This window comes from Triturus cristatus, chromosome 10, assembly GCF_964204655.1.
Source record: "Triturus cristatus chromosome 10, aTriCri1.1, whole genome shotgun sequence".
Classification (NCBI taxonomy): domain Eukaryota; kingdom Metazoa; phylum Chordata; class Amphibia; order Caudata; family Salamandridae; genus Triturus; species Triturus cristatus.
This window is the reverse complement of record NC_140593.1, coordinates 20914276-20939806: the sequence shown is the minus strand read 5'-3', so window position 1 is coordinate 20939806 and position 25531 is coordinate 20914276. Positions and strand designations below refer to the sequence as shown.

The 25531-nt window shown below is 45.2% G+C and overlaps 1 protein-coding gene across 1 annotated transcript in view; it reads left to right on the top strand.

Annotated features, from left to right (window-relative positions):
• The first annotated feature begins 19722 nt into the window (after positions 1-19722).
• Positions 19723-25531, top strand: part of LOC146788735 (vomeronasal type-2 receptor 26-like) — a 263551-nt gene continuing 257742 nt past the window's right edge. The window contains exons 1-2 of the mRNA XM_085630955.1: positions 19723-19740; positions 20155-20382. Coding sequence (XP_085487081.1) covers positions 19723-19740; positions 20155-20382 — 246 coding nt within the window. The remainder of the gene's footprint in view (positions 19741-20154; positions 20383-25531) is intronic.

Sequence of the window (25531 nt, the reverse complement as noted above, 5' to 3'; positions counted from 1 at the left end):
TAGGCAATTTTGATGCGCCTCACTATGTTTTGGGCCCTTGCCTGTCGCTGGTACTTGGGCCTCCCAAACAAGTGAAGCACCATTTTTATCAGGAGACCTGGAGGAACACTGGATGGTAGGAAATGTGTGTGAGCTCATTGATGTCACACTTTCCCACACAAAAATGTGTGAAAAAAGTGATTTTTACAGCTACAATTAAGGTTTGCAGGGGATTATGGGTAAGGAAACGTTGGGGTATCCATGCAAGCCATACCTCCCTGGAAGCCCCCATGTGTCTAGTTTTCAGAAATGTGTGGGTTTGTTAGGTTTCCCTAGATGGCCGCCGAGCACGGGGCCAAAAACCCAGGTGACCCCCGTTGCAAAACCAGGTGGTTTTGCGATAGGCAATTTTGATGTCATCTCACTACGTTTTGAGCCCTTGCCTGTCGCGGGTGCATGGGCCTCCCACACAAGTGAGGCACCATTTTTATCAGGAGACCTGCGGGAATGCTGGATGGTAGGAAATTTGTGTAAGCCCGGTGATGTCACACTTTCCCACACAAAAATGTGTGAAAAAAGTGATTTTTTCAGCTAAAATTGAGGTTTGCAGGGAATTCTGGGTAAGGAAACGTTGGGGGATCCACGCAAGCCATACCTCCCTGGAAGCCTCCGGGTGTCTATTTTTCAGATATGTGTGGGTTTGGTAGGTTTCCCTAGGTGCCGGCAGAGCTATGGTTCACAAACTACAGCTAGGCACTTTGCCAAAAAGGGCCATTTTTCACTGCAAAATTGAGGTGTGGCCACGTTGCGTTTTGCGCAGTTTCCTGTCGATGGCACTAGGCCGACCCGCACAAGTGAGGTACCATTTTTCTCGTAAGACGTTGGGGAACAGGAGGTGGGTGGAAATTAGTGGATCCACGCAGATTCCAGAACTTTCCACCACAGAAATGTGGGGAAAATGTGGTTTTTTTAATAATGTTTTAGGTTTGCAAGGGATTCTGGGTAACAGAACCTGGTGGGAGGCAGTCAAGTCACCCCATCCTGGATTCCTCTAGATGTCTAGTTTTTAAAAATGTATAGGTTTGCTAGCTTTCCCTAGGTGCCGGCAGAGCTAGGGTTCAAAAACTACAGCTAGGCACTTTGCCAAAAAAAAAGGGTAATTTTTCGCTGCGAAATTGAGGTGTGACTACGTTGCTTTTTGTGCCGTTTCCTGTCACGGGCACTTGGCCGACCCACACAAGTGAGGTAACATTTTTCTCAGAAGACTTGGGGGAACGCGGGGTGGGTGGAAATTTGTGGATCCACACAGATTCCAGAACTTTCCATCACAGAAATGTTGGCAAATGGGTTTTTTTGGACAATTTTTTAGGTTTGCGAGGGATTCTGGGTAACAGAACCTGGTGGGACGCAGTCAAGTCACCCCATCCTGGATTCCCCTGGGTGTCTAGTTTTAAAAAATGTATAGGTTTGCTAGTTTTCCCTCAGTGCCGGCAGAGCTAGGGTTAAAAAACTACAGCTAGGCACTTTGCCAAAAAAGGGTCATTTTTCACTGCGAAATTGAGGTGTGACCACGTTGTGTTTTGCGCCATTTCCTGTTGCGGGCACTAGGCTGACCCACACAAGTGAGGTACCAGTTTTCTCAGAGGCCTTTGGGGAATGCGGGGTTGGTGAAAATGTGTGGATCCACGCAGATTCCAGAACTTTCCACCACAGAAATGTGTGGAAAATGTGCTTTTTTGACAATATATTAGGTTTGCAAGGGATTCTGGGTAACAGAACCTGGTGGGAGGCAGCTAAGTCACCCCATCATGGATTCCCCTGGGTGTCTAGTTTTAAAAAATGTATAGGTTTACTAGGTCTCCCTAGGTGCCGGCAGAGCTAGGGTTCAAAAACTACATCTAGACACTTCGCAAAAAAAGGGTACATTTTCATTGAGAAAATGTGGTGTGTTCACATTGGGTTTTGAGCCATTTCCTGTCGTGGGCACTATGCCTACCCACATAAGTGAGGTACCATTTTTTTCGGGAGACTTAGGGTAATTCAGATTTGTAGAGCAACTGTTATTACCTATTGATTTTTGATGCATTTCTGCCTTCCAAATGAAAGACATTGTGTAAAAAATAAGTCATTTTGAAAAATGACCGATAATTCTCATGCTAGTATGAGTATTCCCAATTTCTAAAATGTATAGCTTTCCAAGATCCATTATTACTTTCACACCCATTTCTACCATTAACTGGAAGGAGGTTGAAAGCACAAAAAATGGCAAAAATAGGCTATGTCTTAGAAAAATGCCAAAACTGTGTAGAAAATGTTGGGTTTATGACAAAAGTTTGTCATTCCCTACAAGCTGGGAAAATGGTGATTTCAGCCTCACAAACCCTTTTTTGATACCATTTGCAGGGAGAACCCCAGACGTTTTCATTTGGAGCCTGTTTTTCTCATTTTTCCCCCAAAAAACAAAATGTTGCTGTATTTTGGCTAATTTCTGGGACCCCTCCAGGATAATCCACAAATCCTGGGTACCTTTAGAATCCCCATGATGTTGGAAGAAAAGGACGCAAATTTGGCAAGGATACTTTATGTGGTCAAAAAGTTACAGGGGCCTTAACACGCACTACCCCAAATAGCCCAAAAAAGGGGAGGGTGAAGAATTCCACTCCACCGGTGCAGTTCGTGGAGATTTGCCCACTCTGCGCGAAGTGAGATGGGACAGAGTTTTTTCTCTCGAGCTGCTCACCATCGGTAAGTTGGCGAGCACTCATGAGAAAAAATCACACACTAGACCTCCTCCCCACAAGATTTCTCATTGCGGATGGTTGCAGCAGGCCTTGGCCACTCGTACTGAGAAATCTGCCATTCCTGTTGAGGAATCAGCAGTTCGACTAGAATATAAATGTAATGCCATTCGTGCTGCAAACTCCTGGTGCTAAAAACCAGTGCAAGCAATGCTACTTAAGAGACTTTGCCGCTGGTGGAACTCTGTGGAGTGTGGCTGAGTTTTTCTGGCACGTCTCTGTGTTCCGTGGAGTAAAACGCCACAAACTCCACCCGGGCCTAATGGTTACCACATTTAATTCACAGTGCTATTATGCAGCTTTATAACTAATTCAAACAATGTGTGATCATTCTTATACTTTCATTTGGATTGAAAGCAGACTCATGTTGCTGACGTTTCTGCTGCCCCTTTATCCATGGATTATTTATTACACACACAATGGCATTGATTAAGGGTAAGACAGAGCCTCCTGTCCTGTGATCAATGCTGGCATGGGGGGGCACGAGGGTGGGGTGTGAGAAAAAGGGTGCTGGGGGAGTTGCAGATAGCAAAGGGATTACTTGGGGAGGGATGTCAAGCAAATGACAACATTAATTGAAGGCAGAAGCAGCATAAAGGGATGCACATTTCCATTGAGTAACTACCCAAACTTGTATCACAATGTAAAAGCAAAGTTACTTTCGAAGGGTAGTTGCAGACTACAGTCAGACATCGCAGAAAGCTTTTACAGACAGGTGGCGCTTTGCTTAGAACCTGCCAGAATGATGCAGCTGTGACACTTTGACATTAACAAGGTGAAGAACGGGGGGGCGCTGGAGAGCCCGAGCAAGATGTTCCGCCTTTTAGTGCAGCTCTGCCGGCTGAGATTTTAATCCGCCTTATATCCTTGATCTTACCTGCCATCCATGTACTCCCTGTGTGGATTTGCCCTCCTCGGCTCTCCTGCATCCCGGTGATCTCATCTGGTGCTTATTGCTGGCCTGCTGCTGCTGATTTGGCCCCGTCCTGCATCCCGGCCTGGTGATCAATGGCGGCGCCTCGTGTCATGAGGTAGACCACTGCCGGGGCTGCTGCTGCTCTCTACAGGTTGCTGGCTGCTGCCGTCTGCTGCTCGCGGTGCCCCGAGGTGTTGTGGGGCTGCTCCTGACCTGCACTGATACCGGCAGACCTGGAGAGAAACACGTCTGGATCGAGGGAGGTACGGTGGTGCAGCGATTTCCGTTCGCCCGCTTCCTGGAGGGCTGTTGGTCCCGTGCTCCCCGGGGGCTGTGACTCCGGCGTCGGCGGAGCTTGAAGGCGGCGCCCTGCTGCTGCTGGGAGCGGAGAGCGGCGGCGGAGTGTAGCTGACGGCGGAATCTGCCTGGGGACGCTGCATCAGTCCGCGCTGTGCAGGTGAGGCAGATCCGGGACGCCTGCTTTGTTGCGGCTAGGGGCCGGCTTAGTGGCGCTGCAGGGCCGCATGGGGCCCTGGGCTGTATGCGGCGAGGCTTGCCGGTCCCGAGTGCTGCTGCATGCGGCTGAGCTCTGCGCAGCGCTGGCGCCTAGCTGCCGCCTGCCCCGGTGTCCTTGGGGTGACGGGCTCCCTGAGCTCCTTGTGTGGGACCCCCTGCCTTGGCGCCAGCATCGCGCGGCGGGGACTGGGGGGCCTGCTGTCGCTTCGTGGTCATCAGGGCTGGTGGCGGGGGGGCTAATGCTGGCCTGCCTGTTATCTTGGGGACTCCGGTGTTGTGACCCCTGATTTGGCGCCAAGTCATCATTCTTTATCGGGAGGCCTGCTGCGGATACCCCCTTGGACGAGCTGGGGGCGGACAGACCAGTGGTGGCCTGCTTCCTCTTGTGGGTGCTACGGGACCCCCCTCGCCCGCGCTCCTTCATAAATATTGGGAACTGTGTTCGGTCCTGGCAGCTTTAAGTTCTCTTGCCCGGCTCCTGGCGGGGTCCTTGCGTGGCTGGCCCTCTGGATCTTTGAGGGGCACTCTATTTTGCGCATTTCTGCCTTGCACGTGAGGGGACTATAGTGCTCCGCCATGGGGCGTGCAGACAAGCAGCAAAGCAAGCTCTCCTTCACCGCCAAAACGCCCCCGAAGCCCCTGTCACCTGCTGCCTCCGATGCTGAACTCAACACTGGGGGGGACTGGGGCCAGGCTAGAGGGCATGTTGATCGCCATGCAGCAGAGCCTACACACTATCGACGCTAAAATTGACAATTTAAATTTGCGAATGGATACTATGGCTTCCAGGCTATATGAGCACGGTGAGCAGCTGACTGAGGCTGAACAGCGAATTTCTAAGGCAGAGGATAAAGTGGAGGCAGTCAGTACCTCCTGTGCAAGCATGGAAAATATTATGGAGGTTATTAGGGCCAAAAATGAGGATATTGAGGCTCGGTCTAGACGGAATAACCTGCGCATTACCGGAATTGCAGAATCAACCAATACAGGGCCTATGGAACAATTCGTTGAGTCCCTACTTACCTCGTTGTTTGGGGTGGAACACTTTTCGAAAGTTCTTATTGTTGAGCGAGCCCACCGCTCCTTAGCTGCTCGGCCCATCCCTGGGGCGCCTCCCCGTCCCATTATAGCTCGCTTGCTGAATTACCGTGACAGGGACACTGCGTTGCGCCTAGCCCGGGAGAAAGGCAGCTTGAGTTATCAGGAAATGAAGGTGGAATTATTTCCTGACTTTACAGTCGGGGTGCAGCAGGCGCGTAGAGAGTACCAAGCTGTGAAGAAAAAATTGCAACTGCTTAATATTTCATATGCCATGCTGTACCCGGCGCGCTTACGCATTCATCACGATGGGAAGTTCCGCATCTTCTCTACCCCTAAGGAGGCGCTTCAATTTCTCTGGCAGCTGGAGCGTCGCTCGCCGCGGTGAGCGCCGCCACATGAGAAAATGGGTGACTCTGATTCTGAAGGTTGACTGGTGATGACTGGCCTCTTTGTATGTATTGCTGTTCATTTCTGCCTTGCCCGCTGGCGAATTGGATGTCCCCATACGTCAGCCCTCGCTGTCTCAACTATCTTCCGGCATCATTGATGATGTTTTGTCTTGCTGTCTAGATACGCTTGCCTGATTGCTTTACTCTGTGTGGCCTTGGAGGAATGCACTATATTGTTGCTGTTACTGCTGGATGCGAGGGGAGGGGCGCTATTGTCCTGGTAACGGGGGTGGTCGTTTGGCGACCTCTGTGGCCAGATGTGGGTGGTTCCTCTCTTTTAGTCTCGGCCCACCCTGTACATCTCAGGGTGTTAGAGGCCTCTGGTGCTTCCCCACATGGGAATTCTCCGCCAAGTTGCATTTTCACTTTTGGCTTATGACCTGGTCGCACTATTTCCTCACTGGAGATCCTTTATATGTGATTTGACTATTATGCGACATGTTTGGGAATTTTTTCTTTTCTGCTGTTTACTGGGGTGTCACGGCAGGTTTTTTCTGCTGGAGTGGGTGGGTGGGGATGTTAGGGGATGTAATGTTTTGAATGGTACACTGACTGTGCATGGTAGGTGTGGTGGGATAGGGTTGGGAGTTGACTATCCATATTATGCTGATGTAATGCCTTCTCGCGCCGCGACATAGCTGCCCCTGCTGATGGGGAGATATCGTGGCTCAGTTGGAATGTACAGGGCCTTAATAACCCACGTAAGGTCCACCAGGTGCTCTCCTATCTTGACCGTCACAATGTTCGCATCGCTCTCCTGCAAGAGACGCATCTTACTAAGCTGGCGGTCTCAACTGTTGCCGCTAGATGGGCAGGGATTCGGCTTGCGGATCGCTATTCCTCCTACGCTCGGGGGGTTATGGTCCTGGTTAAAAAAGGCACCCCCTTTGTTCCGCTTGTTATTGACGTAGATGAGGGTGGGCGATAAATCATAGTACAGGGTACACTCTACAATCGGTCCTTAGTTATAGTTAATGTATATGGACCCAACATTGATGACCCTTCCTTTTATGATGAACTGTGGGGGAAACTCTATAAGTTGCCACCTTGTACTATTATTTGTAGGGGCGATTTTAATGTGACACTGGACCCGGACATGGACAGAGTCTCCACTGTGGACAGACCTCCCAAGCGGGCGGCCGCTGCTATGCAAGATGGTATGACGCTGCTGGAGCTGGTAGATGTTTGGCGTCTACGGCACCCTGATGGCCGGGAGGGTACCTGTCACTCCTATGCTCGCTCTGTTTGGTCCCGTATAGATTTGCGGTTGCTGTCCCGGGATGCCAATGATTGGGTGACGCGGGTTGCTCACTTGCCTCAGACGCTTTCAGACCACTCCCCGGTGCACTTTCGTTTGCCTTTGCCGACCTATGTCCCCCCTCCCTTCCAATGGCGGCTCCAACCATCCGCATTGTTAGATACGGTATTTTGTGAGGGTGTTCGGGAGGCTATTGCAGATTACTTTGCGAGAAACACCGGCTCGGTGGAGACAGTGGGAACGCTCTAGGAAGCCTTTAAGGTGACCATACCTGGGGTCTGCATTGGCCTTCAGGCAGGAGTGCTTTGGTCGCTATGGGGTACAATGTCTGCGTTGGAGCGTGAGTTGACAGGTTTGGAGCGGCAGTATGAGAATGAGTCTGATCCCTCTGTTCTTGCACTCATTAGGAATAAAGTGGCTGAATACAATGCCGTGGCAGACCAGGAGATCCGTCATTTGTCTCGCAGGAGTACGGCCAGGTATTATGGTGAAGGCGGCAGACCGGGTGGAGCACTGGCGGCCCGAATCAGGGACCCTCACAGTCGCACCTATACAATCCACTTGATCGCTGCCGCTGATGGCACCTATTATGACACCCCTAATATTCTGGATGCCTTCGCTGATTTCTATCAGGGCCTGTATGCTCACCACCCGGCAGCCAATAGGCTGAATTACAGCAGTATTTGGATGATATAGCTTTAGTATGGATCTCTCGTAGGCAGCAGGAATTTCTGATGCACCCTCTCACCCTTGATGAAATACGGGATGCCATAGCCGCTCTCCCCACTGGTAAATCTGCTGGTTCTGATGGGCTGCCAGCGGAGTTTTATAAAACCTATATTGATATTTTGGCTCCCTGCTTGCTCCAGGTATATGAAGAAGCCTATGAGGCTCAATGCCTGCCCCCTACGCTGCGTGAAGCGCTGATGATTGCCCTTCTTAAACCAGGCAAGCCGACGGACCGGTTTGAATCCTATCAGCCACACTCTTTAATTAACACCGACGTAAAAATTTTAGCCAAGGTCCTGGCTACCAGATTGCAGCTGATTCTGCCGGTAATGGTCCTGCCAGACCAGTCTGGTTTCGTGCCTTCCTGATCCACTTCCCACAATCTTAGAACTCTTTTTGCTGTTATGCATGCCCTTAAGCCCACGTTACCTGCGGTGGCGGTGCTCCTCGATGCCGTAAAGGCCTTTGACTCCATCTCATGGTCTTACATGATCTCGATCTTGCACCGTATGGGGGTGCCCTTTGCGTTCACTAATTGGATCAAGCTGCTATACACCTGTCCGTCAGCCAGAGTGAGGGTTAATGGGCACGTTTCTCGGCCAATCTCCATTCACCGGGGTATGCGCCAGGGCTGCCCGCTCTCACCGCTGTTGTTCGCGCTTATGCTTGAACCTCTGGCTTGTATCCTGCGGCAGAGTCACTCTCAGGCGGCGCTGCGGTTTCTCCAACGCCCTCTGGCTGTGTCCATGTACGCAGATGATATGGTGCTATACGTCCGTGAGCCGGCCCTTCACCTGTCCCCCCTCCTGCGAGAGTATGTTTGCTTTGAACGATTTTCTGGGCTTGGTATAAACTGGTCCAAGTCCTTGATTTTGCCCCTTACAGACAGTACATCTCCGCTTGATTTAGACTTCCCCCTGGTTTGGTGAATCCGATGCAGTGAAATATTTGGGGGTGTGGGTACATCGCGACCCCCAGGAGGTGATACGTGCCAACTATGGAGTCGCTGTCGCACACCTTGAGGAGCAGGTGGCTCGATGGATAAAGCTACCCCTCTCTTTTGCGGACCGATTAGCTTTAATAAAAATGGTAATACTCCCCCGATTTTTATATTTATTCTTGAATATACCAACACCTCTGTCACGTCCCTTCTTTGCTTCCCTTCGCTCACTGTTAATCACCTTGGCTTGGGGGGGGGGAAATCTCGCCTCAAATGGGAAACACTTACGCTTCCTTATGCACAGGGGGGCTTTGTGGCACCTGATTTCCTGCTGTACTATCTGTGCACGCAGGCCCACTTTGCATATTATTGGCAACATGACCCTGCATATATTCCCCATGTGGCGGTGGAGGCTGGGGCGGTGCATCCTATACCGCTTAAAGCCATGCTTGTTAATACTCATACGGTATTCGAAAAGGGGGAGTTTGACACAGTGCAGACCACGGTTGGGGCATGGCGGGAATTAGGTAGGCGTGCGCAGAAGCTGCCGCTTTACGCTCCTGACATGCCTCTGCTTCACCATTCTTCCCTCTCGGTCACTACTGAGGTGGGCGCCCTGCGGACACTCAGCAGCATGAATTTGGTGGCCATGAAAGACATGTACCCGGGTGGCCGATTTGTTGCGGCTGCCTCGTTGGCTGCTGATGGCCCTCTTACCGCCATGCAGCTTTTTATATACACTAGGCTGCGGTCAGCCATGCGCAAATTGTATCCTCAATTTCCTGCGGAGCCGCCTGCACTGGAGGCCCTGCAGCTCCTCTATATTACCCCCTCTAGGGGGAAATTGGTCACTAGACTGTATCGTATCTCCCAGAGAGAGGCCCCTCCTATGGTTCAGCTGGCGCGGCTTGGATGGAACGCTATATTGTCACGCGAATTGACAGATGATGAATGGGAGGGCTGTTGTAGCCTCACTGGGTGGCTGACATCGAACGGAAATCTGCGCTTGGTGCACTATAAATACATACATCAGCTATACTATACGCCTGCCCAGCTACATCGGTATGGTTTGCGTGACTCCACTGCCTGTAAACGGTGTGGTGCCCCAGATGCTGATTTTTATCATTTGGCATGGGTTTGTCCCAGGGTATACTCATATTGGGAGGCTGTTATACAGATTATACATAACATGATTGGTCTTCCCCTGGACTGCACCCCGCTGCTTTGTCTCCTTGGTCATGTTGCTGCCGTTAAAGTCTCCTGTAGAAGATTTGTGGCTATTGCGTTGCTGGTGGCTAAGCGGAGGGTCTCCATGTGCTGGGAGAGTAGAGTGGCCTTGAGAAGAAAAGTGAAGCGATTGCGCACTCCCACTTCGGACGCACTGCTAAAGGCCAACAATATATCACGAATACACCAAGTTGCTCGAATGTTTAATCCATTTATTCCAGGTACTCCGAATTGTTAATCTTCATTCATCAAGTTACACGGTAATCAATCGTATAGTTAGCTTCTAAAACAGCAGATGTGACTCAGGCCTCTTTCTGTCGCATGCCTTATACAATATTCATATCCTTAGTGATTATTCTCCAATGCATTTCGGGCTTAACTTATAGCCCTTCTTCAGGGATTCACTAAAAGTTTAAAAAGACATGACCATTAGATTATACGTCCCAACTGCATTTCACATTTCAACAAATCACTCATATTGCGTAACCCAGACTTTTTAATAGACGTTTTCCCGCTGTACGTATTAACATACTTAAACTAAGCTCCCCTTAAGGTCCCAACCGTTGTTATACCACTTTGTCATACGAACACATTATATCACATTTCAATTACCAATTTCTCATTTGTTCACCCCTGTATCACAAACTTTCAAATGTTACCCAACTACCGTCTTCCCTACCTTTTGATATCTGTCATTACGGGCTTTCCTTTGCGCTATGTAGAGTGGCCCCCACCACCAGGCTGTGGCTGCAAGATTTGACTTATTGCCGGGATCAATTGTGCTGTTATGCTGAGGAGCTGCGAATAGCATCCCGACCCCGTGATATTTGGTCGCCTCTCATGACCTATTTAATGTCTGCGCCCAATATCTAGCGTGCTACTCTTTTGGACGACGCTATGGACATGTCCCTGCATTAGTATGTATGCCCCCATTGGCTCTGGTTGCTTGCTCTTTCATGTTTTTGAAGGCTCCTCAACTGATTCCAATGAAATTTGTACTATTATACTATGTATTGATACTTCACATGCGCTGTCTGATGTACCTCCTTGTATTGTTCTGCTGTTGTCTAATGCTTTATAAAACTCAATAAAAAAAAAAAAAAAAACAAGGTGAAGAACTGGAAATTATGAAACAACAGCACGTGTATTGAGAATCATAAACATGGGAACAATAATATATTATTCTGGAGTAGAAATGAAAGACGTTGGCCCTTATTTAGAGTCTGGTGGAAGGACTCTGTCTCAAACATAGCGGATATTCCACCTCCATTATTATAATTGGCAGGGCTATAATGAACTATACTGCATGTGTTACATGGCGGACTGGATATCCGCCACGTCTGTACTGGAAATATTGCACCAGATAATTTCTAAATGAGGCTCTTTCTCTGTAAAAATATTATTAGCTCAATCCTTGCCACCAGCAACAAAGTACTCCACAGACAGGAATTATTTTAATGCATTTTCCCACGTAATTCCACAGCACATCATACCACATAATCACCACTCTAAAAATTAATTACACACCACACGATAGAACAAGTAATACAATACAACCAACATAATTTCACTACACGCCATACATATGCACTCCATAACACACAGGGAAAAAGCATTGACATTAACAATGCCAATAGCTCTAACTCAAACAAATGACCTATGATTGTTTTCATAGTCTTTGTTCGTCTTGTGGTCCACTCACTAGATTTGTCAGGAGTGTCTTGCAACTGCCACAACTCGGGGTGGGTGGGCCGGATGATTTCCCTGGCTTCACGGCCAGCCTGCCATCCAGTCGGGTATCAGCAGGTCAGGTTGAGGACTGTGGGCCCGGGCTCCACAACGGTTTTTTACATCATTGAACAGTTCTGATCTGCCGTCTACGGGTCACCACATCACGCCCTCCCCTGCGTACACTGTCTCTCAAGCTACGGATTTACTGTGCCTCTGCCGCCACTTGAGCTCAGGAAACCACATAAATGTGTACACCTCTCTCATTTCCACCTTCTTAATAATGGCCCCAACATTGCAACATGCCAGAGTCAGTGTGGGCCAGATTTTAGGATGGATGTTGGGGTATTCAAGGAGTCAGACTCCTGGGCCACATTAGCTGGAAGCTATTATCTTTGGATGTTGGACACACTCTCTGTCAGGGTATTGTAGGAGTCCACTACTCTGTTATTGTAGGTGGCTGCTATTCTGTTAGAGTACTATAGGAACCTCTTAATCTGTAAGGCTATTGCAGGATGGTGCTAGTTAGATAGGGCGTGGTGAGATTCTCCTACTTTGTTAAAGAAATTGTGGATGCTGCAATTCTGTAGGCAATGTAATAATAGTAATAACCTTTATTCTGCATTAGTCACAGCCATAAAAGAGACAACGTTCAAATGAAATAAACATCAGCAACAGGAGCATGTGTTTACAGCATAACACCATGTGCAAAATTCACAATTAAACAATGTATACATTAATCACTTCCCCCATCAAGAAAATAACCTAATACAGTACCACCTTCCCCTCTAGATGTTGACAGAAAAAAGAACCCACTAATATGCTCCTGGACATATTAATCAAAACCAGCTTGTGGCATGAAGTACACAAAAAACAAACCCCCTACCTATTTAGACACCTCTAGAATATCTACACTTTAGGGCAGCTCTGAAAAATTTAACAACACAGAATAGCAAGTGGAAGGAGCCGGAGATACAATTAGATGACACAAACATGCCTAAAATGAATTTCTTTGAAAAGCGATTTAAGGAACAGGCGCCTTCGATATGTCAAACATTTATATTAAAAAACTAAGTGTAAGGTATCCTGTGGAGACCTGCTGTCACAGCCACAGGGATCTCTGCCTTCCACACGCACAACAAAGCCAGGAGGTAAATCCAATAAATGATGTAACAGGTTCAATTTAAAAATAGTAATTAAAAATCTATCAGAAGCATTTGTTAAAATTAATAAATATTTTTCCATTCTAATACTGGTTTTACTAGGGCATGCCCTCGAACCATAGGTTTTCTAAGCTCCTTTTCCTCCCTAGAAGTCATGGCGTGCTTAAAAAATAATGATTTCCCTCTAAGCGTATCCTGTCATTTCATTGTGTCATGTTGCGTAAAGATATCTATGTTAGTAAGGGCAGTGTTAAGGTGCAGAACATCAGAGTGGGATTTGATTTTTTTGTAGAGTTGGGTGTCATCAGCATATAGGTGATAGTTGATGCCTGCTTGTTTGAGAATGAGGGTAAGGGGTTCCATGAAAAGGTTGAAAAGAGCAGGAGAGAGGATGGATCCTTGGGGGACACCTAGGGAGACTGGAGTGGGGCTAGAGAGAAAGTTGTGCATTTTTACTTGTTGGGTTCTGTGTTGGAAATATGATTTCAACCAATTGAGGACGGTGCCATTAAGACCAAATCGAGATTTAAGTGTAGAGAGTAAGGTTGAATGGTTAACTGCGTCAGTGGAGAAGTGTGGCTCAATGGTTAGAGCGGCAGACCCTGATGCAGAGTTCTGGCCCGGGATCAGAGTTCAATCCCCCGCCTCGGCAGGACTTGGATTCAATTTCCTCAGACCTGTTATTTCTCGCCTCGGTGCCTATTCTAATCATGGGTCCCACGCTGAAACTCTGGGCAATAGCTTGCTTAATCTCCACAACGGCCCCACCAGCACTGGGATGCCTGGCTTCACCATGGGTGTGCCCAGGAGTGGACATTTCACAGGGAAAGGCCAGGAAGGGTTCCACAGCGGTATGAGTAAAAGCGCCAGGATACCCCCGTTGGGGGTGGCAGTTGCGCTATACAAGTACATACACATTTACATTTACATTTACAAATGCCACTGAGAGGTCATGGAGAATGAGTAAGCAGTTCTCACCATTGTCCAGGGCAAGGTGGATGTCATCAACTAAATTTAGCAATGTAGTTTCAGTGCTGCAGCCTTTACGGAAGCCGGATTGTAGGGGGTCAAGAAGGTTGTAGGTGTCAATGTGTTTATCCAGTTGCTGAAGGGCACCTTTTTCAAAGGCTTTAGACAGAAAGGGGAGGTTTGAGATGGGGCGGAGGTTGTTCGGGTCATTTGGGTCGGCCTTAGGGTTTTTTGGAATGGGTGTGATTTGTCTGAGTTGGAGGGAGTACAGGACGCATCCCGAGCATAGGGAGGAGTTGATGATATTTGTCCAATACGGGAGAATGACGTGCTTTAGGTCTTGGACAAGGGAAGATGGGAGAGGGTCTTTAGTGTGGGAAGATGGTTTTAGTTTGGACAGGATGTTACAGACTTCAAGTTCAGAGACGGAGTGGAAATTCAGCCAGGAGGCGTTGTTTTTGAGTTGAGTGTTGCCGGGAGGAAGATTAGACGGGGTTAAAGAAGGCAGGGGTGGGGAGGACAAAGGGGGAGTGAGTTGAGGGGAAGGTGTTGAAGTGGTGTCAGGGGAATCGAGGTGGTAAGGGGGATTTGGGTTGGAAAGAAAGATTGGTCAATTTTGGCAATTTTTTTCAGAGAATAAGTTAGCTATTTCTTCGCATTTGCTTGTGGTTGCCGTCATGCTGGGTTGGGCAAAGGAGGTTTGATATCTAATAAGGTTGAACTGTTCTCTGGATCTGTTTTTTGCCCAAGAGAGCGATGATCGGAAGAAGGAAGCCTTTTCAGTGAAGATGTGTTTCTTGTACACAGATCTAATGGTACGAAGGAGGACCAGATTGGAGGGGGAAGGGTGTTGTCTCCAGGTTCTTTCTGCCAGTCTAAGAGCTCGTCTTTAGTTATTGAGGTCTGGATTACACCAAGTTTTGGAAGGGATATTTTTAAGAGTTTTTGGTTTGGGTGGTGCAAGTTGATCTAGAACCTCAGAGACAGTTTTATTGTAATGTTCTGTGAGATCGTTTGTATTGAGAGAGGGAGGTGTGCAACTGAGTTGTTCTTGGAGTTTAGCCTCCAGTAAACCTGGGGGAATACGTTTAAGGTTTCTGGATAATATTGTGGTTTTGTTGATTTTAGCAGGGACAGGCTGGGTTAAGGGTGAGATCGCGAACAGTATGAGGTGGTGATCAGACCAGTCAATAGGGATAATGTTGGAAAGAGATGCCAGCTTACTGTTAGCAATGATGGCGTCAAGAGTAGCCCCTTTAGAATGGGTTGGGGTAAGGCAGAGTTGCTTGAGGTCATTAATCTCAAGGAGGTTAAAGAGAAGTTTGATGGTTGAGTCTTCTGGCAAGTTCCAGTGAAAGTTAAAGTCTTCTAGGAAGAGATTTTTAGAGTTCGAAAGGGACGATTGTGAAAGAAGTTCAGATATTTCCTCAGCGAAGGGAAGAGGTTCACCTGGAGGATGATAGATGTTGTGTAGTCATATTGGGGGGGCACCTTGCATTTTAAGTTCTGCTCCAAGGTATTCAAAACTTTTGAAGTCAGTGTTTTTGGCTAGGTATAGCTGGAGTTCATTTTTAAAGATTTTTGCAAGACCTCCTCCTATTCTTTCAGGTCTGTCTTTTCTGAGGATAGAATAACCGGGGGGAGAGAGTAAGTCTAGGATGGGTGTGGAGTGATCGTTGAGCCAAGTTTCCGTGAGGAAGGCAAAATCTATATCTTCACCAAGGATGGTTTTGGAAATTTCTGAGGCATGTTGAACCGCCGAGCAGCAGTTCACAAGCATGCATATCAGGGGCTTAGGATTAGATATGGGGGGGCACGAGTGTAAGTTGCTGGGGGGGGGTCTGGGCAAGCAAGGAGAGGAGAGAGTTCTGCTGGTCCCAATTATAACAGGGATGTTGGAATGAGGAAGGGCCGCATCCTTGCAAGGGACCTTCAGAGAGTAGGAATTGCAGAGGTCGAAGAGGTTAGATGTGGAGTAGTCATTCAAGGTGCGACAAGGTCTCAAAGAGCAATTTTTAAGTGGTGTGGTTTTACTGAGTTTGGAATCAATGAGTTTTGGGGGGCCAGTGCGTGGCGAAATGGGCCAAAAGGGGTGGGATATCAATTTGGAGGATTTGGAGTTGGTGAAATTTCTAAGACGGCCTAATTCGGATAGGGGGTAGGCAATGTTGCGATCAATACTGCACAGTTTCTGGGTTAAAAGACAGAGTAGGGGCGTATTAGGTGCTGCAGGGGACTGACGAATGTGCTAAGTTGGTTGGGGACGGAGGTCTAGTTTTTGTAGAGGTTGATAAGTCTGGAGGGGGCGAGTGAGGTCTTGTAGCAGTGGGCGAGAGGGAGGTCTGTGTAGGGGTGGAAGGGGGGGTTCCAGTTGTCAGAGGGGGTGGGGAGTGGGGTAGAACTGGGTCAAACCAGAGGTAGTTTGGGCAGGGGAAGGGTGGGAGGTTTTGGGGTTGATCGGGGTGGAGGTCTGCTGTTCTGAGAGGGAGGGAAGCCTGTCGGATGGCGGGTTCCGGCAGACATTGGGGGAGTGGGGCTGGACTGGATATTAGTGGATGTAGTTGAGAAAGGGGGGTGGGAAGTATAGATAGGGGTTTGTTAGGGGTGGAGGTCAGTTGTTTAGAGAGGGTGAGAGGTCTAGGGGGTGACAAGTGGGGCATTGCAGTGGTGGGAGTGTGGTGCTCCTGGCAGGTGGTGAGAGAGGAGATCTGGCCGTGTGTGGGTGGGACGGGCGTGGAGAGAGATGGGATAGTTAAAGGGGTAGAGGAGAGAGATGGGATAGTCAATGACCACAAACAGGTAACTGTGACTTCCCCTGATATGCCATTGATTACCTAGGGATATATTTAGCCACCAAACAGCCAGAGAACAAAAGGAACCCCCTAATGTGCAATCCAGAGATGCAATCCTGCTTGGTACCTCTTACACACAACAGGCGCTGCGGAAGCCTCCCACCCGCTGACACAATACTAATACATGAGAGTCTCGTAATAATCAATGGACATTAATGGACTGAACCCTCAGTAGATGGTGTGTCACAAGTGTCAAAGGGGGGGCCCAGTCCGGCGACCTCTAGTCAATGATGGGCGCCCCACACAGCAGGGCTTCTGGGCGCAATGATGTTCCTCCAGGAATGACAGGGGATGACGTGGCCTCGATGGAGCCTGGGTGCTGAAGTCCTGCCCCAGCTCGTCCTGTTTGCTGTCCCTTGCAGTGGTACTTCTGGGCTCCAATTATGCGCCTCCAGGCATGACGAGAGATGACGAGGACTTGATGTATCCTGGGGGCTTAAGTTCTGCCCGGCTCCTCCTGTTTGGAAATGTGGGAGGGCTAAGCTCTTGGAGAACTGTTGGAGGCTGCTGCTCTGTTACCTCATTTCCTGTAGAAAGATGATATTTTGTTAGGATGTTGTAGAAGGCTACTACTTTACAAGGGACACTGTGGGAGGCTACTACTCTGTTATGGCATTGGCGGAGGATGCTTATCTCTAAGGGCATCAGAGGAGGGCACCTCTTCTTTATGGCACTGTAGGAGGCTGCTATTCTGTTGGAAGGCATCTAAGCTCTTAGAACATTGTAGGAGGGTGTTAATCTCCTAGGCCACTGGTGGATGCTCTTACTCTGTTGTGCATTTTTTGAGGGTGCGTTTCTTTCTGGGCATTGTAGGAGGCTGCTACTTTGCAAGGGACTGTAAGGGGCTACAACTTTGTTAGGGATTGAAGGAGACTTATACTCTGCTATGACAATGTTGGAGGCTCCCACTCTGCTAGGGATGATAAGACGTTATTGTTCTTTGTGCACTATAGGAACTAGTGCTCAACTGCTTTTGGGAACAGTCATCAACTTTTACTCATCGGACTTTGACCCAGGGCAAGAAAAATGGTGATAAAGGGAGAAGGCAGGGATGAAAAAGTACTTAAAAGAATTAAATAATCGGGCAGGGTGTAACTGGTCCTGAATGAAAGAGGCATGAGGTGAAATCAAGACTACACAGTGTTGGTAATCGGCAATCACGTCCTTGGATTGCTTGTGTTTTAGTTCAGAGGGGACCTGGCAGCTCAGGCTGGACTATTCATATTGAAACAGGACCAATGCCGATTTGCATATGGGTGGGTCTAATTTAAAGTGGCATGGTGGGCAAAGAAAATGGTTTCGAATGCCACCCCGAGAGATTGCAAGTGGTTAGTCTATTTTCAAACATTCCTCCCATCACTTTTTGTGTGTGTGGGATTTGGCAATCTCAGAATTGGTCAGCGGTCGGTGAGAGACTGGGAAAAACCTTAAGCATCAATATTTGACAAATTAAACACTAATATGAACATGCTGATCTTTTGATGTGGTCCAGGAGAGTGTCCTATGACACAGCGCTAGCTGGCTCTAAATTGTTGTTCACTGGTTATCCGGTCTTTTCACAAGCCTTCACATCATAGAGTTTTGTAAAGTAATAATATAGTGTAATTTGCTGAATTTCGCTATTGTATTATTTTATGTATATTTGTTGTTGGCAAAAAAGGCTAGACTGTTTTGAATGAATTAGATAGTTGTGCGCAGACAAGAAGTGTTCGGCGTCAGGTTAGAAATATTGCTCAATAAAAACAATAAGGGGGACATTTACTAAGGTTTTGTGTTGGATTTGGGTCACTAGAAGGCAGGCACCCTTTCACTTTGCTGCGAGGGTTTCTGAGTTTGTGCTGGGCAGCCACAAGGGCCCCAGTGCAGGTAGAGAGCTGAAGAGCATTGTATGTTCATGGATATGATGCGTTGCAGCTCACCCGTTCACTCAGTGCAGTGCAGTGACTCTGTTTATTTTCCATATAACACTTTATACATATATCCTCTAAATGACTGTTCATGCCAAACTAGCTGTTTCTATGCTCATCCTGCTGAGTGGACACAAACTTCCAATGTCTTCCTTAAATTGTATGCTTCTCTTTTCTGTCAGTCCTTTGAAGCATCTGAACACATCTTAGGGCCCAATGTACTACCATTAGTATCGCAATTATGAAATCGCTATTCCTAATGTATGAAACTCATTGAGTTTCATTTAGAAATTCAGAGTGGGTCACAAATAGACCTACCTCATGAATATTAATAAGGTAGGTGATAATTTGCAACCTGTTAGAATCAACACCATTACAGGGATGGTGGCCTACTGAGGTCAGCAGACCACCATGGCTGTGATTGCTTTTAAATAAAGCAGTTTTTTTATTTCTTGAAATGCAATCCATTTTCCTTAATGAAAATGGGAATTTTGTATTATGAAAAAATGAAACATTTTAGTTTAATTTTCCAAGAATAGACAGTGACCTTTGCCTCCTCTTAAATATATTTCATTTGCATTCTCAAAGGCAAAAGTGTCCCTTGGGGACCACTTCCCCTTTGGGAATGGGTTACCACCAGTTTTAAACTGGTGGTAAAGTATTACTGTTTTGTGATCAGAATTCATTCAAAAAACAGTAATAGATACCATATTGATTCAGTATTTGGAAGGGACCCCTAAACACAGCCATTCAGAATACCGAATCACTAACACAAATTGGGAATATTTAACATGTTACAGAATAACTATTTGGGCTGTTGTACATTTAAATAAAATGTTTTTGTGGTTGTAAATGGCCGATTTTACAAATCGGGACATTTCTGACAACAAAAACACTTTGTACATCTGGTCCTAGGTGTTTCCTCACAAAACCTCTAAATTAATAAAATAAATATATATTAAAGAAGTCACTGTCAAAATATCTCAGTGGTTAGAGGTAAATCAACCCAGGTATTTTTTCAACCATCAATCTGTGATCAAGCACGCCCTCAGTATCTCTGTGATGACTTCTGCATGAAGAGAACACATTCAACCACACCTCCTTCTTCCACAAGTAGTGCATGGCCACATCCATTGGCTCTTTGCAACCACTCCCTGCCACATTGCCCTATTCCACACGTAGTGCATGGCCACAGCCATTGGCTCTTTCTAGTCAAGCCCTGCCACACGTATCCTAGCACTGCCCACTGAATGGCTCCATTTATTGACGTAATGGCCTGCCATCATGACTAACTCCTGTGACACCTGTCGTTTCAATTACAACCATCTGCCAGGTACAACCATCCAATGCCCCTTCAACTGCGGTGGTGTGGTTGCTACCACTGCTGTCCATCTTGTATCAACAGCACATTCGCTGCCTCAAACCTAGCGCAGCACCTCATTCACTGCATGCTCTGTCTGCATGACTACACCTAGAGAATTGCAGCTACAACAAGGTGCATTGATGTGGAACCTTTATGACCTCTGCCCACCAAACAGGCTTTAATCACAACCTCAAGTGCAACAATGTTATGTCTATCAGGAGAAGCTTAGTCAGGGCCTACTCACTCTATTGTAGGCATTATTGTAATATGTGGTTATTTATTTGCTGTGTCCTCTCTCTATTTCTCTGTCTTCTTCCAGTTACATCATTACATGAGGGATCTTCATTTTAAAACTTCCTCTGGTGATGAAGTCTACTTTGATGATGGAGGGGATCCACCCACACACTTTGACTTCTCCAGCTGGATTTATTACAGCCCCACTAATGCTACAAGGATCAAAGTGGGAAGCTTCCAGCTAAGCCCTTCCGGGGAGGAACAGTTTGTCATTGATGACCGAGCCATTCATTGGCACCCTGACTTTAAGCAGGTAATGGCTCCTGTCTGATTTGGGAACAAACGTGGAAAAAGGTGATAACCATATGGATGTGAAAGAACAATAATAATCAACTAGATAAGTAATTGTTGCTTCATTGCAAGGTTATGAAAACAAATCACAGTTCAGTTGGCTCAGTAAACTCTCAGGGCCTCATCTATAAGAAAATTATGCAGCGTGGTGCGCAAGCCATATAGATGCACCCTGCTGCATCATTTTCAACGCACAGAGATGTGTCTTATTAATAACAATACGATGCATCCCAGTGCATTTCCCTGTGCCAGTGCACAATTGGCTGCCATGCACTAGCACAGTCACTCTTGTATAATTTTACAAGTTTGACTGTGCTGCGGAAATGATTGTTTTTGTGCACCTTCATGCACAAAAACACGCTATTGACCTAAATTGGGTGCATACGCCCTTCTTAACCTATTATACTCTTTTACACAGTTTGCATCTGCAGTAACCTTTGTCTCATCAAAATCAATCAAAAACAAACCAGTTAATGTTCTGACTCGCGACAAAGCAACATATGCCATACCCGCTTTAAATACGGTAGATCCAATGTTCACCAATGCACTATCTACACTTAATCCTTGAGATTTATGAATAGTCACTGCATATGCCAGAGAAAATGGAAATTGTTTCCTATGGACATATAAATCTTTAACAAGCAAAAAACAAACTGAACAACGACCAATTTCTTTAACTTCTTCAATCTGATCAAATTTAATTTTTAAAAATTCAATTCCTTCTTTTTTCTGATAATTAACAAAAGTCACCACTTTACCCATTGCACCATTAACTAAACTTTTTTCTACATCCAAATTACACCTTAAAATTACCCGACAGTTTAAACATGCATATAGTGTCTTTTCCAAACCAGCTGTTTTAGATATTTTTTTTCTAAAGAATCCAGTTTTGTTTTCAACTTTCCCGTCAAAATAATAGTGATTCCTTCATGCTCTATTTTATTGATGGCTTTCATTTTTATAATGTGTCCATTTTCCAGTTTCAATAGTTCTTTGTTGAATATAGAACACTCACGCAGTGTTGGCATTAAGCAGATCACTGATTTATGTTCTGCAATTTTCATGTACACTTTCTCAGGAACTACATTTTCATTTGGAAACAAATTGGAAGCTAGTTTGCCATGTTCTGTCAGAAGTCCAATTCTAATATCTTGAAGAATACTTCCATATTCAGCATCATTTGCCTGTCGCATATTTGTTGTCATTTCTTTGTATTCAAAATATGTCCAAATGTTCACATTACCAACACTACCAAGAGACTTTCTGGTATCTTCATGTGCAAGAGTTTTAAATACCGGTTGTCCTTTTACCGGAGTCAGGTGCAGTAGATCTCCAAAAACTATGACGTGTTTTCCTCCAAATAAAACGTCATTCTCTGTTTTAAGAATTTGCTGCATTCCTAAATGGACAAAGGCAAGCATCAAGTTTGATACCATGCTTACCTCATCAATAATGAGAAGTTTCATTTTCTTCAGGACTCTTGAAACTTCACAACAAGATTCTCCAGATAGCTTGTGGTATTCCAATTTGTTCTCATGCTCTACTGGTAGCATTAGTAAACGATGTAAAGTAATTCCTTTAATGTTATGTGCTGCCAACCCATTTGGAGCAGTGACAACACAAGACAAATGCGACTCAGTTGTAGTCTGCAGATAACGTGTAATTAATTAAGAAACTTTTCCTGTTCCAGCTTGACCACTCACATACATTCGGATTGGTTGAAATGATGTACATGAGCACCCTTTCTTTTCATGAAGTAATCCATGGTCAATCTGCTCTTTCACTTGTTGATATATTTGTTTCTGTTCAACATTTAGTTGTTCTTCCAAGTTTCCTAACTGTATTACATCTTCTTGAGCTTGATACATTGCTGTTTCCACCTCATTCATGGCAATTGCTGCTTAATTTTCAACAAGTGGTTGTCCTAGTGGATCTTGACTCAGTGCAGCAGAACTTTGACTGTCTTGAGTACTGTCTCTAGTAATCTCAGCTGCAATTGTAGCTTCTTGATCAATTTCATCATTCAACATTTTCACATAATTTGCAAAAGCACTGTATTGTATACTATCTTTACAAGCATTAAATGAATCTTCATAGCTCTGAAAATCTTCAAGTAATTCCAGTTCTGAACGCCACGGTTTGAACATTTGCAAAAAGGCTAAATAGTAAAATTCCCTTTTGTCAGCAGTGTCGCAACTCAGTTTCCTGTGATTAATTAACTTTCCTTTCCTTTGTTTCACCAGACATCCTTCGGAACCAATCACTGCATATTTTCCATCATTGATGTTCTCTTGTAGTATTCCGTTTAAAAGTGTAGTTTTGTAGCACTTCATAGAGACACATGTTCTCAAGATGATGACTTCTGTTTGGGTAATATGTGTCTAACATATTCGTTTTCAAAATATCTGTACTTTCTGTTTCTTTTTCTGCTAAATATGCAATTTCTTGAACAGATTTCAGTACCCGATTTCGCATTGCTGCAAGACCTAGACTCACCCAAATGATTCTTCTACTTTTGGAGTATAGACTTGCAGATGATAACCGATCTGAGCATTCATATGCTCCAATTTCACGATGCGATATCATCTTCAAACTGAAACTGTATAATTTCTTACTCAGAGTCTTCTCGTGAGAAATCTCTTTCCACATTTCTTTCAATTCTGTCTTTTCTGATTTAGTAATGTAGGAAATTACATATCGAACAACAGCAATGGAATTGTCCGCAACATACTGAATATCCATGTTAGCGTTCCACATGGATAAAATAACTTTGATTTTAGTCATTTATGTATTTTGACTCGTCGCTTCTTCTTAAGTTGTAGGTATTTTTTGGAGACTTTCTTGTGATGGTATGTCGCATAGCTGACATGAAACTGTTCACTCTTCCTTTGGATAATACAGGACGTGGACATCCAAAACGACATTTGGTATAGAACTTATCCTTTGACTTGTACTTTCGTCGACAGTATTTTACACACCTATGGCTTTGGAATCGTAAGACTTGTTATTTTAAGTTTTTATGTTCTTTGCTATTGGGTATGGCACATGTGGCATAATCTTCAATGAAAGTCAAAACAGTTTCATCTAAATCTGTTTAAAATTTGGGGGCGTCCTTGATCCATAACAACATATGTATATGAAGAGCATCTCTTGCTTGATACTCCTTTCTCCAAAAGAAATCCACAACTTCTCCAAGAGAAGGATTCTTTTTATTGAAGATGAAAGACATCATAGCTTCAAATCTATGATTGAAATATCTGCATACATTAGCAGGATCCAAAGAGCACAATTCTGCAGGTGTCTTGTATTCAATATTTTTTATGTTGGAATCTGCCTCTCGTAGAAAATCAAGTAAATCATCCCAAGCATACTCAGCACAGCTTAGTGTAACAAACCATGTAGGAGTTCCCAAGTCCCGTAGCATACATTTCAGTTCTCCATGACGACGGTACCCATATTCATTAGTCCCACGCTGACATGCCATCAGATTATTCAACTGAGATTCTAAATAATCATCTCTCTGATGCACATTATCCATACAATTCTTTGCAGTTATATTTTGCAGATGCATTCCAGTTTTTAAAATGTGATTTACTGCATATGAAAGTCCAGACAAGTCACTTTCAAACAGAAGACTAAACATATAAGGGATACATTGTTGAAATCTTGGATCTTCTGCATATAATCTTGTTGTCCGATATTCAGATGCAGGAATCTGCACAGGACGTTCATCATATCATCCACCTTTTCCTGTTGGAAACAACTGCGGAAACAACGAGCTTCCAAGCTCTCTTCCCATACACTCATGGGAATTCCTCTAGCTTTTTTCATTTGGAACAACTCAATCGTATACCCCATGACCTCTTTGGAATGAAGTGGATGTACACTGTAATGTTCATAGATTTCTTCACAACTGGACATGTCCACTTTTTCATTTTCTGCATGGTCTACACCAATAGTTTCAATGTTTTTCTTTAAATCTAATGGTAAATACACAACTCTTCCTTTCAATCCTCTTTGTAACTCTGATGGAGGTAATTTACCTGTTTTAGGCTCCATACGAACAATAGCCTGAAACGGGTGCACACATTGAATGAGAATAGACTCATACGTATTTAAATCTATCAGCTCCTTAGGAATAGCAACCAACTCTAGATTATTATGAACGGCTCTAGCAGGCATTTTATTCTCATCTAATTTGTAATAACAATATTTGCAAATACGCTGCTCAGATCCCAAATCAAAACACTCCTCTATCTAAGTTGCAAATTACATCAACTTATCATTATTTTCTGTTTCACTTTTTAAATACAGATTGACACTCCTAGTCTGATTTTTATAGTGACTTCGCTGACAAGAAATACAAGAAACATGTGGTCTTTCACCTGAAATTACCTTAAACTTTGTGATTTGATCTTCAAAATTGTTATTAATCATGGGATAAACATTGTCTTCAACATTTTGTTCTACTAATGTGTCAGTTTCTGCAATCTCTTGCTGAGGACCAAAGTAACAAAACTCAATATCATCACAAACCTTCTTCACATCTGATACTGACCTACGCAAAAGAGCCGTGTTCAACTCATTTAACTTTAGTGCTGGACTTTTTGCATAATACAATCTTCTCACTAACTTTCACATTTGAGTATGATGTACTGCCAACATCCTGAAATGGTGAAAAACACTTTGACAAACTTTCCTAGAAAGACAAGGCAGAGAATGACCTTGCAAACCAGTATTTTTTCGCACACTGCAATGGTCTAGTCCTTGCAACTTCTTAATCTTTTGTTTAACACTTTTCTTACTATATGCTCATAAAAAACTACACAATTTATCAATAGATTCTTATCGTACACTACAAATACAACTGCAATCCCAAGTGTACACAGGATGTTAAGGACGTCTCCCTAGAACTTCATCAGTTTTCACTTCTTCTGCATTTCTTTCAACCATGTTCTCTTTGTCAATTGGACAACCATCTCTAACCTCACAACCTCGACCACTGGTGTCAACTGCATGCAATAAATTATTGCTCTGTAAATAACATTCCTCATTCAAGAAAGGCTCTGAACTGGAACTGTGTTTCCATTCTCCCAAAAAAAATCACAAAA